Raw genomic sequence first — 13468 nt, 5'->3', positions numbered from 1 at the left:
TGATGAGAACTGCACTGAGATCAAGCAGCTGCTGGAAGACAAACGCCAAGCCTACAGAGCCCACATTGAAGATCCCAAGTCACAGTCAAAGAAAGACATACTGAAGAGCACACGCAGCACCATCCAGCTGAAGCTGCGGCAGATGCAGGATTCCTGGTTGAGCAACAAAGCTGATGAGATCCAGGGCTTTGCAGACAGGAACGACATGAAGAACTTCTATAACGGCCTGAAAGAAGTCTACAGTCCCACCACCTCCGGATCTGCTCCACTCCTCAGTGCTGATGGTTCTACCCTAATCACTGACAAGGACGGGATCCTTGAGAGATGGGTTGAACACTTTGACAGCGTACTGAACCACCCTTCCACCATCAATGATGAAGCCATCGACCGACTCCCCCAGGTGCCAGTCAGTGAGTCGTTGGATGCCATTCCAACTTTGGAGGAGACCCAGAAAGCTATCCGTCTGCTATCCAATGGCAAAGCCCCTGGCTCAGACTCCATTCCAGCTGAGGTCTACAAAGAAGGTAGTATGGCACTGACTGAGAAGCTTCATCAGCTGTTCCAGCTCATCTGGCAGCATGAGGCAGTTCCACAGGACTTAGATGCTTCCATCATACACCTGTACAAGCGCAAAGGAAATTGTCAGGCCTGTGACAACCATCGTGGAATATCCCTGCTGTCCGTCGCAGGCAAGACTGGCCAGAGTGCTACTCAACCGTCTCATAGCGCACCTTGAGCAAGGTCTCCTACTAGAGAGCCAGTGTGGCTTCCGGAAAGAATGCGGGACTATCGACATGGTGTTTGCTGCCAGGCAGCTCCAGGAGAAGTGTCAGGAACAGAACACCGACCTTTACTCCACCTATGTCGATCTGACCAAGGCCTTCGATACTGTTAGCTGAGATGGCCTTTGGAGAATCATGGCGAAGTATGGATGTCCCAGAAAGTTCATCACCATCATACAGCAACTACACGATGGGATGCTGGCCCTGAGTCCAAGACAACGGAGAGACTTCAGAACCATTCCCTGTCTCCAACGGAGTCAAGCAAGGGTGTGTTCTTGCCCCCACCCTGTTCAGTCTCATGTTTTCAGCCATGCTGACAGATGCCTTCAGAGATGCTGACGTAGGCACTGGCATCAGGTACTGCACAGATGGCTCACTCTTCAACCTCAGGAGGCTTCAAGCAAAAACCAGGGTGAGGACAGACACCATCAACGACCTCCTGTTTGCTGATGACTGCGCTCTCAATGCTGCCTCCGAAGCTGACATGCAACATAGCGTCGACAAGTTCTCTGCTGCCTGTGACAACTTTGGCCTCACAATCAGCACAAAGAAGACTGAGGTGACACAAAGAAGACTGAGGTGATGCACCAGCCAGCTCCAGGAAAGCCTTACGTTGAACCAAACATTTTCATCAACAGGCAACGACTGAATGCGGTGGACAAGTTCATATACCTGGGCAGTACACTCTCTCGCACAGTCGTCATCGACAACGAGGTGGATGCCAGACTCGCCAAAGCCAGCGCTGCCTTCGGCAGACTCCATAAGAATGTTTGGAACAGGAGAGGCATCACCCTGGAGATGAAGCTCAAAGTATACAAGGCCATAGTTCTCACCACACTGCTCTATGGATGTGAATCATGGACGGTCTACAAACGCCACGCCAAAAAGCTGAACCACTTCACACCACCAGCCTCAGAAAACTTCTTGGCATAAAGTGGCAAGAGAAGATCCCTGACACAGAGGTGCTCACTCGTGCAAACTTGCCCAGCATCTACACCATCCTGATGCAGGCCCAGCCGCGCTGGGCAGGCCATGTAGTTCGCATGCCAGACCACTGGCTCCCCAAGAAACTGCTGCACGGCGAACTCCAACATGGCAAGCACTCCCATGGAGGCTAAAAGAAGCACTTAAAGACACTCTGAAAGCTTCTCTGAAGGCCTTCAACATCAGCCACGACACATGGGAGCTGAATGCAATGGACAGACCAAATTGGCGTTCAGCTGTCCACAAAGGCGCCAAATCCTGTGAGGCCAACAGAATCGATGCAGTAGATCAACGCAGACAGGCCAGGAAAAGCAGTGCCAGCAAATCCCCGACAGCCACCACCATCCCCTGTCCACACTGCGTCAGAACCTTCCGGGCGTGGATTGGCCTGACCAGTCATCTGTGCACCCACAGAGCCCAACCCACCCACCCCCAGGATGACTAGATGGTCCTCGTCGATCCCGATGGACGAACCACACACACGCTTAGGAAGCGAGAGAATCTGAGTGCGCTGGTTCGAATCATGGCTCAGCTGCCGATATTTTCTCTCCCTCCACTAGACCTTGAGTTGTGGTCTGGATGCTAGTTATTCAGATGAGACGGTAAACCGAGGTCCTGTGTGCAGCATGCACTTTGTGCACGTAAAAGAACCCACGGCAACAAAAGGGTTGTTCTTGGCAAAATTCTGTAGAAAAATCCACTTTGATAGGAAAAACCAATAAAACTGCACACAGGAAAAAAAATACAAAAAAAATGTGTGGTGCTGTAGTGTAGCGACATGCTCTCCCTGGGGAGAGCAGCCCAAATTTCACACAGAGAAATCTGTTGTGATTAAAAAAAAAGAAAAAAAAAAAGAAAAGAGAAATACAGATAAAAAGCCAACTCCATTGTGATTGCGTGTTGTTTGCTCTGATCAGGATTCCCAGCATGGCTTCTGCTGACTCCTATGTACATCTGGATTGTGATTTTCTTCACACAGCCGCACAAGGTCAGCGTGTTGTGTCTGTTTCTAATGTCATTAGTTGTGTCTGTTTCTAATGTCGTTAGTTCAATGAAATGACAAAAAAAGTCAGATTTGTTTTTAAAATAAGAAAAGAGTGAAACTGAATTCATACAGTTTATAATTTTGGGGTGACAAAAAAAAAAAGGTTGTTGGTGAAGGAAAGAGGTACAAATGTGTGTGTGTGTGTGTACCACTGCACTGCATCAAAAACATGGAAGAAAAGCATGTTTTAATGATATTATTAATAGCTTTTATAGGTAGATCCAGCCAAATTTTCAAATTCATAGCAGGAGCCTCACATTTGCAAGCATGAAAGAGTGCAATAAAGTAAGTTGCCACACCAAATTTAAAGCAATATCTCAAATAGGTTTTGAGATATAGAGTTTTGAATTTTCAAAAAATTCTGCGATTTTAGCCAAACTCACAAATGGCATTTTGGAACCTATGTAGAGTGTCAGTATTAATATTAGTAGCTCAAGGAGGCATCACTGTGTTCGGTCAAATCCATATACGCTACACCACATCTGCCAAGCAGATGCCTGACCAGCAGCATAACCCAACGCGCTTTGTCAGGCCTTGAGAATTTTTTTTTTTTTTAAATAAATAAATAAAGTAAAAAATAACACACACACAAAAATAATAATAATACTAATAATAAATTTAACCAAAAAAAAATGATAATGATAAAATATATAATAAAAAGAAATGAATAAATAAATGAATAAATAATAGATAAGTACATAAAAATACGACTACTACTACTAATAATAATATTTAAAAGGCGCAAAGTCTTGATAAAGTCAACTTTAGGCACACACACACACACACACACACACACACAAAAAAAAAAGAAAAAAAAAAGAAAAAAAGAAGAAAAAAAAGATAAATAAGCAAATAAATGTAAAACATGCAGACACACGTTCACACATACACACACACACACACATTCATAGCAGATATGCAACAAACATGCAGTTTCACAGATATGAAAGTACAATCAAATGCACATAAACGTACATGATCACCAACACACACACACACACAGACACACACACACACATTACCCTGCAACCCCCCACCCCCCAACTCCCCCTCCTCCCCTCCTCCACACTCATTTCTAGGCTACACATCAGCACACACACACACATGCCCATATCCTCCACCCCCAACCCCACACACATAATCACACACAGATATATATATGCACACCCGCATGTTCCAATATTCCGTTGCTCCCACAGTGTAGACATGCATACACACACATACCTCATCCTCTACACACATGCACGCACGCACATGCACAGAGCTCTCCTGACATGTGTAGAACTGCCACTAATGCATTCTCATAGTCCAAACTCTTCATATGTAGTACGCAGAAGATGTCAGATTTTTGTTAGTTGGCTGTTAATGTTATTGGCTGAATGCCGGTGTCATACATTCTGAGGAAAATGCTTGTTTTCTGCATGTCCGATCCTGCAGTTTTGATGGTAGCGTTACTAAAATGACTGAAACTCAAAAACTATTGTATCTACATAAACATTTAAGATATTTTCAGGTTCAGGAAAGACTGTAGACTTGCAAGACAGCAAATGTTAATAACAAATCTTGATAAATGACAGCTTTTGATAAAATTATATGAAAAAAAAAGCTTTATTCAAGACGATCGGGGATAATGTGCTCCAATAATGCTAAAAATGATTCTCCTTTTAGATACGTTTTCAGGATTTGTGTATGTGTGTGTATGTGTGTGTTTCAAAATCAGTATGTATGCCTCACTTTATGTAATTGTTTTCTTGTTTATACATCATTATTAACTATTAATCAGCACAGCTGATCATACCAGTTCCAAAGTACAGACCTCCAGCTGAACGAAGGCATGCTCTGTATCAGTGCTGAAGTATAAGAATTTGAAAGGAAACAACAGTCTTACAATATAGCATCAAATGTACCCCTGGTAGTGTTATTTTGAATAGGTTTTCTTCTTCTTCTTCTTTCTCTCTGTATCTCTCTCTCTCTGTATCTGTGTGTGTGTGTGTGTGTGTGTGTGTGTGTGTGAGAGAGAGAGAGATGTATACTCTCTCTCTCTGTAACACACACACACACACACACACACACACACACACACACACACACACAGAGAGAGAGAGAGAGAGAGAGAGAGAGAGATTTATCTGTCTGAAATAGAACAGAAGTTAGAAAATGAGTTGGTATGTTGTGCGATCACAAAGTTGAATAAGACCAATGAACTGCTCACTGAAAAATTCGTCGGCTATTTTGAAGGTTTCTTGGCTGTCTTTCATTGTTGGAAAGAAAATTGTTTCACAATAGAAAATGATGATATTAACGAAAATTAAGAAACATATCATTCAAGTACTTAATAGAATAAGTAATGTAAAGGTGGTTTCCAAATTTTTTTTATATTTCCCCCCGAATTTGAATCAAAACCTCAAATACGTTGAGCCCTGCAACAAGACTTCCACAAAGCGGGGCATTGTAACCTCAGATCTGAAAATAGATCTAGTTGATCAATGGTATAAAAAATATGAGGTCTCCACTTTTTTGTTAAACGGAGTCATTTTATAAAGCATTTTAAAGAAGAAAGAATGAACTTTAAAGTGGTGGGTTTGACTAGAAGATTTTGAGCCACGTTTTTGTTTTAGAAATCAGTTAAAATAAATCAACTGGAAACTTAGCCCATGTAAAAGTAGAGAACGTGATCTTTTATTTGATAGGTCTCTTAAGTGGATTGGTTGTAAGGAGCAATCTTCGTGACCTGTTTTTGTCACCAACCCTCTCAGACCAGAAGCAGACGTGGCAAACTTCTTTCCCGTGCTACATTTTGAAGAGTGAGGGTTACTCCACTTCAGGCGATCAGTTTCACTCACACTGCCTTACACACAAAAAGAAACACTAAGAGGAACGAACAAAGGTCGTTTTATTTTCTGATATATCTTTCAGCTGGATGTATGCAGTATTGCACTTGCTAGGGCGAAGTGAAGTGATAAAAATATGATCCGTCAGCCATAGCTACACAGCATTACATAGCGGCTGGACCTACCTACTTTTACTATAAAACACATGAGAAAAAGTTGTTAGAATAGGTAAGAATACAATGACATCTTTTTCTAAAAGAATTTTTTTTTTTTTTAATTTAAAAAACATATAAGACAAAGTTTTTTGTGGCATTTTTATTTCTATTGAACATGACGGGGGTGGGGGGGAATTTTGCCCTTCTTTTTAGAATTTCTTTCTTTCAGGTTTTTTTTTTTCTTTCATTTTTTCAATTTTGTAAGATAACACTATGATTACTGCACAGTGATTGTTAAGGTGAATTTCTGACTTCACAAAGAACTGTTTTATTTCAATAAAATGACCACTCACTTTATGGATATCTAAAGAATGATATGGTGGTGGTGTTTTGTATATATATATATGTGTATATATATATATATATATATATATATATTTTTTTTTTTTTTTTTTTTTTTTTTTTTTTTTTTTTAATTTAGAGATGTGTATGGCCTATCTTCTTCTTCACCCTTCACTCTTTGAAGTCTTTGGGTTATGCATGACCTGTGTTTATGTCCTGTACAAGTCACAAGTGTTTTTATTTATTTATTTATTTATTTATTTTTAGGAGGAGCGGTTTCTGTTCCCCATCTACCCATTTTTTGCTATCGGGGGATCAGTTTTTTTGGACAGCGTTCAGGTGAGACTGGTTTTGTGTTTGTTTTTTTAACATGAGTGTGATTGACAGTGTGCAAATGTATGAATGAGAAAGGATTTGATTTTTAAGTTTAAGCACAGCACTCATCAAGAAGCACATCAGTTCCATTGCCCCTCAACTTAAAAAACTTAGGATGCATTTATGTCAAGGTCATCAGTGTCGCCAGACTGGACGGGGACGTCGTTAGAGAGACGTGGTGGCAGTCTCCACTCAGTCCGGCTCTGCAGCAAACTGATGATTGTCATCAGCACGGGGCGTAGAATGGTGATGTCCTTCGTGTGTTGAAACAGAACAAACACTGCTAAACACAACCGATGTGACTTGGCAGCAGTGCAGGGTCTCCTCTGTTGTGTGGCCTCCTGGTGTGTGGAAGCTTATGTATGGGTGAAACTGTGTGTTTGTTAGTGTGTTTGTGTGTGTGAGTGTGTGTATTGGTTGGTAAGTAATTTGATATTGGTCAATTACAGTGATTTTAGATGTGTGTGTTTGTGTATGTTTATGTGTATGGGTGTGGGTGTGTGCATGCACAGAAGCTATTTTCTGTGCAGTTGAGATTTATGTTATAATGATGATTGTTATTATTATTGTTTTATTATTATTATTATTATTATTATTATTTGTGTGTGTCGTTTCTCAGAGAGCGTGGAGTTACATTCTTCCAGACAAAAGTCGCAGTCGCTACACGGACGGGAGTAGCATGGTCTCCGTCTTCACAGCCATCTTGTTCTCCCTGCTGTGCCTGTCCCGCTCTGTGGCCCTCTACCAAGGTACACAACTCTGTTTGTATTGGGTGGCTTTGCTGTGACACTTGTGTGTGATTTTGTTGTGAATGTTGTATGGCCTTTTTTTGTTTGTTTTTAATGGGCTTGCCTTGCTATGACTCTGTTGTGTGTGGTTTTGTTGATTAACAAATAATAAAGAGTGGTAACTCTCTCCACACACAAGGTACATAACTTCACGCTATTGCTGCTTACACTACCGATTTTAGCTAGCACACAGGTAAATAAAAGGTACATTGGAACAAACCAAGACACTTCCTCAAAAAGGAAGCGCTGGACTTGCTCTTATACCAATCATTTGACATGTGCACACAGCAGCAATGACAGAAGAAATGTGCAAACATAAAATAGCTTTTATTCAAGACTGGCATAGCCTCTTTAATCCTGAACAAGCCACACAGAACAGACAATACAGAACAAACACATGGTTGTCTCGGTGGTTTTTCAACTTAAATAAACAGTGAGGCCAGGAGATCAAATGATTGTGGTTTTGTTTTGGCCATCTTTTACTGTCCTGCTTGTGATCTGTATAATGTATCACACAGACTTCGCCACACTTTATTTCCCTTTCTGAGATCTTTCTGAGATTATTCTGATCCTGGAAAAGGGGAAAATATTTTTTTTGTGGGGGGATATTGTTCTTTGAGGTATAGAGGGACATAGGTGTGTATGTTGGGAATGGATGGTATATGTGTGTGTGAGTGTGTAGTTTATGTGTGTGTGTATGTAGATTGTGTAGGTGTATATCAATGCATTGTGTGTGTGTGTGTGTGTGTGTGTATCGCTGACACTGACATATTGTCCATTCTGCAGTGAAGCAGAGCTCAGTGCTGTTAAACACCACTTTTACATGCCCAACATCTGTTCACACACACACACACACACACACACACACACACATAGAATTCAGTTGGACCATCCCAAGGTTAACCAGTCCTTTGTTTAGAAATCTTTTTACAAATGTGAATTGCTTCTGCAGTGTGCATGCTTGTGTGTGTTTATTAGATTTTTACTGTAACCCCCCACCCCCCACCCCCCCTCATAAAATTTCAGTTTCTCAGGGAGGTATCACTGTGTTCAGACAAATTCATATATACTACACCACATCTGCTTGGCAGATGCTTGACCAGCAGCATAACCCCAGTGCGTTCAGGCTTTGAGTGCATGGATATATGATTGTGTGCCTATCAGAGTATTGTTTATCTTGCCACAGGGTGATACTGATGCTGCCGTGGGTTCTGTTTCAGCTGGCCAAGCGCATGCTGCATACATGACCTCGCTTTATTGTCTCATCCAAATGACCAGATGCTTTTTTCCATTTTCCAGTCAAACCTGGGAGAAAAGACAAGAGAAGGATACACATCCAGACCCTCATGGAGATAAGCATCTTAACCATTCTGCCACCGTTGTCATTAAAAAAACCAAAAAAACCCATAAAAGAATAAAAGAGTTAAAAAAATGATTGATGTCTGTCATTCAGGTTACCATGCGTCCATGGATGTGTACGTGGAGTTGCAGCGTGTGGCCAATGACCCCCGCATCCACACTTTGCCCCAGGACAAAAACGTCAACGTCTGCGTGGGCAAGGAGTGGTACCGCTTTCCTAGCAACTTCTTCCTGCCTTCAGACAGGTGAGATTTTGTTTGTCTGTCTGTCAGTACCTTCTTCTTTTTCTGCTGCATTTGCGGCTGCAACACCCATGTTCAGTCATATGTACCAGAGGTCTTTTACCTGCATAACCTTTTTTTACCCTGCCATTTTTCATTTTCGGGAGTGTATGGATGTTTTTAAACCTGCCATTTGGGCAGCTAATGAGCTATACTCACTGACATGGATTGCAGGATCTTTAACTTGTGTTTCTCATTTTCTGTGTGCGTGTATACAATGTATTCAAAGGGGGGCTTAGGCACTATAGCAGGTCTGCACATCTCTTGCCCTGGGAGATTGGAAAAAAAATAATCCCTTAACCCACCATGTGTTGTGACTGGTATTTGAATCCAGGACCCTCAGATTAATAGTTCCAATATTTCCTTTACCACCTGGCTCATGTGCCCATCTGTTTGTGCCTTTAGACTGATAGAATTATGTCTGTGTACCTTTAGAATGATAGGAGTGTGTGTGTGTGTGTGTGTGTGTGCTGCAGATGGCATTTACAGTTCATCAAATCGGAGTTTCGAGGTCTGCTTCCAAAGCCTTATGAACCAGGAGAGGACGGCACACGGGTCATCCCATCACACATGAATGATTTGAACAAAGAAGAACCCACTAGATATGTGAGTGTGTGTGTCTGTGTGAGTGTGTGTGTCTGTGTGTGTGTGCATGTGTGTGTGTGTTTGTGTCTCTGTGTGTATGCAAGTGTGTGTGTGTGTGTGTGCATGTGTGTGGGTGTGTGTGGGTGTGTGTAGAATCAGAATCAGAACAAATTTTAATGTCAATTAAACCTTATCAAGGTTTATAATACATGCATGAAAGTTACATGAAACCACGCTCAAAAAGTGTTTATATGTGTGTGTGTTTGTGAGTGAGTGTGTGTGTGTGTGTGTGTGTGTGTGTGTGTGTGTGAATATGTGTGTGTGTGAGAGAGAGAGTGTGTGTGTGTTGTTGTTTTTTGTGTGTGTGAATGTGTGTGTGAGAGAGAGAGAGAGAGAGAGTGTTTGTGTGTTTGCCTCTGTGTGTGTTTAATCAATGATTGATCACATGCCCTCACACACACTCTCTCCGTCTCCTTTCCTGTTTGTTTTCATTTGAGTCTGTGAGCAGTTATGGAACTGCCCCATTTGGGATGAATGAAGTGTTTTTGAATTGAACTGAATTGATTGTCTTCTTAACTCACTCTGGACGATGGAACACTATAGTGTTCCTGACATAAGGTAGCGTTCCGGATGATGGAACACTATAGCGGTTTTGACAATTAAAAATTTTTCCACGTTTTTTCTCATGGGGTAGCATAACAATCGCAACCACAGCGGGCATTGCGAACATGTCAAGTGTTGAATGGAAAGTTTCTTCATGAGATTCCATAACAACACACTCCACAGCGAGCCAGCAAGTTCAGGACCCCACACGACAAGCTAATCTGCATACGTATCAAAAATGGCGTCGCAGGCGATACAAATGGAAATTTTTGGAGCAAACTAGATCACGATAGCGGATTTTACCACTGCTGAAGTGATTGAAATGCTTCAAACTGAAGGTTTCGACATCGACGAGGATGATGAAGACGTTGAATAAAGTATCTGCAGTGAAGAAAGCTAACGGCAAGAAGGTAATGATCGTGACTCAGCTTCTGAGAGCAGTGAAGGGGAGGGTGGTGGGTGTTCACATGACGTGAGGAGAGGGGTCAGTGGGTCAAGTACAGTGAGTTCAGTTACTTTATGTTTAGTGTTTTTTGTGATTTTTTTTCCTAACCCTAACAAATGGGTTATCTGTAGGGAAAAGCAAGGGAGAAAACAGTTCGTCCAGAGTGAGTTAAGTCTTCGAGCTCTGGCGATGGTTGACAGCAGTCAGCAGCATTAACAATTAACATCATCTTCACTGCCGTCATCGTCATGTCAAGTCTTCAATTCATCATGATAATTTGAGGATTGTTGTGTTTGTTATTAGAAGTTTTAGTCTCTAGTCTTATTAATGCTGTCATAAATGCTGTTGTGTTTACTGTTCTCATTGTTAGTTGTTTTATTCTTCTGAATGATTTTTTTCATCGTCATTGTTTTATTCTTCTGAATGATTTTTTTTCATTGTCATTGTCATTATTATTGTTATCTTTATGACTACTGTAAACATTATTCATATTATTAATGCTTAAATTGTATCTGTTGTGTAGTGTTATTTGTTACAACCTTCAGTGTGGATACTGTCGTCATTATTGTTTGTCCTCATTGTCATTTATCCAGGTTATCTTTCTTTTGCCAGATTGACATAAGTCGATGTCATTACTTGATCGACCTTGACCTTCCAACAGAGAGTGAGGTAGAACTTCGCTATTCGGAATCAGATGATTGGACGGTCGTGGCCAATGCCACCTTTGTTGATGCCAGCAGGTAATGATCTGTATTTGATGATAACAACAACAATAATAATAATGATACTGATAGTGATAATGATATGTATTTTTTCTGCGCTTTTTCTCATAGAGAGCTCAAAGCACTTTACGATTACAGAAATCATTTACATAATGATAAACTGAATCAACTTCACAGACTTCAAATAGACTTCATGACACAACTGATCCATCTCACTAGTTCACTCACACACAGATACACACATCCACACAAAGACAAACACATCCACTTACCCATGCACACATCCACCCATCCACACACACACACACACACACAGAGACACCCCCCCTCTCCCACACACACACACAAACATACATTGTGCACACTGAATACAACTCATCTAATTTTTCCCTCTCTTTTTCTGTCTTGCAGGTCTCATAATATAATATACATCATCATATTATATCATTTATTGTAATTCCATGAGACTAAACTACACTGAATAAAACTTATTTAATTTGTTCCGTCTCTCTCTGTCTTGCAGGTCTCATTTATGATTATTATACATCATTGTATTATGATATCATTTATTGTAATTTCATTAAACTAAACTACACTGAATAGAATGTATCTACTTTTTTTCCCTCTCTCTTTCTGTCTTCCAGGTCTCATTTATGATTCCATACATCATGGTATTATGATATCATTTATTGTAATTTTATTGAATTGATATACGCTGAATAGAATTCATATTTTTCCTCACTCTCCTCTTCTCTGTCCTGCAGGTATCATTTATGATTCCATACATCATGGTATTATGATATCATTTATTGTAATTTCATTGACTAAAACTACACTGAATAGAATGTATCTACTTTTTTTCCCTCTCTCTTTCTGTCTTCCAGGTGTCATTTATGATTCCATACATCATGGTATTATGATATCATTTATTGTAATTTCATTGACTAAAACTACACTGAATAGAACTCATATAATTTCCCCACCCTCCCTGTCTGTCTTACAGGTCTCACCGTCTGATGCGAGCCTTTTACGTTCCCTTTGTGTCGTGGAAGTACTGTACATATGTCAACTATAATGTGTTGAAGACCACCCGCACCAAAAAGTCCACAAAGCCAAAGAAGTCTTGATGATCAGCTGGTTTTGTGTGGCTAAATGGGCAGAAAGTGTTGATAATGCAGAATGGTGAATGCATCATGGTTTTGGGGGGGATTTTTTATGTGCAAGGCAGAAAACGTTTTTGTTTGTTTGTTTTTTCACACCTGTAAACAAAAAGTTGATTGTGAGTTGTTTTATTCACATTCATGGACAAGCATGCAAACATGTGCTTAAATTTGTAGCTACATGCAAGTGTACTTGACATGGTCACACAAGCTCTTATACGTGGAATGTCCATATGGATACAAAAGCACACACAGGTCAGTACATTAATGTACTTCTACATACAAACATATATAGGCACACTGATAGACACATATGTATGTACACACCATTCATTTACATACATGTATATATGTCCACGTGCATGCGAAGACAGATGGAAGTGCACACACGCATACATGCTGCATACATTTTGTGCAGAACATATGCTCATATGCACATTTGCAATGTCTTGCATACATGCACACACAAAAGCACACACAAAAAAGCACACACACACACACACACACACACACACACACAAACGCCTATCCAAACATTCCGTAACACACACTTACATTGGTTTGTTCATGGTTCATGGTTTTCATGATAAAATGCAGCTAAATTCCAGGCAATAATGGTGAATATCATATTACTGGAGTGCAGTGAGGATGCTTTGGAGATTTGTAATACAGTGAGCGTGAATGTGGTATACATGTGGACATTAGTTTAGACTCAGAAGAGAAACTGTGACATTTTACCTGTAGAATGATTCTGTAGTTTGTTCTCATTAACCTTTTGACTGCTGAGTGAAGTGAGGTCATTGTGACATGAGTCAGAAGTGCAGTTGCAGCTTTTTGTGGACCAGTCAAAGGTGTCAGTGATTTTGCTGAACTACAGCAAGGCAGTCCCTAGAGGAGGACGTCCAGGTACAGAATGGTGACTGACATCCTGACCTGTAAGCTCTGTCTTATCTGAGGTGACAGCCCTTCACTGACATCCTGACCTGTAAGCTCTGTCTTATCTGAGTGAGG

At 40.8% G+C, this 13468-nt stretch overlaps 1 protein-coding gene across 1 annotated transcript in view; it reads left to right on the top strand.

The window, feature by feature from the left end:
- The window catches only part of LOC143275400 (alpha-1,2-mannosyltransferase ALG9-like), a 30240-nt gene extending 17289 nt beyond the window's left edge, over positions 1-12951 (top strand). Inside the window, exons 11-17 of the mRNA XM_076579476.1 lie at positions 2684-2754; positions 6407-6478; positions 7134-7263; positions 8756-8906; positions 9419-9548; positions 11188-11315; positions 12301-12951. Of these exons, the coding sequence (XP_076435591.1) occupies positions 2684-2754; positions 6407-6478; positions 7134-7263; positions 8756-8906; positions 9419-9548; positions 11188-11315; positions 12301-12424 (806 nt within the window). The 3' untranslated portion in view covers positions 12425-12951. The remainder of the gene's footprint in view (positions 1-2683; positions 2755-6406; positions 6479-7133; positions 7264-8755; positions 8907-9418; positions 9549-11187; positions 11316-12300) is intronic.
- The last annotated feature ends 517 nt before the right edge of the window (positions 12952-13468 follow it).

This window comes from Babylonia areolata, chromosome 30, assembly GCF_041734735.1.
Source record: "Babylonia areolata isolate BAREFJ2019XMU chromosome 30, ASM4173473v1, whole genome shotgun sequence".
In the NCBI taxonomy this organism is placed as follows: Eukaryota; Metazoa; Mollusca; class Gastropoda; order Neogastropoda; family Buccinidae; genus Babylonia; species Babylonia areolata.
The sequence above is the reverse complement of the archived record's forward strand: the minus strand, read 5'-3'. Positions and strand labels throughout refer to the sequence as shown.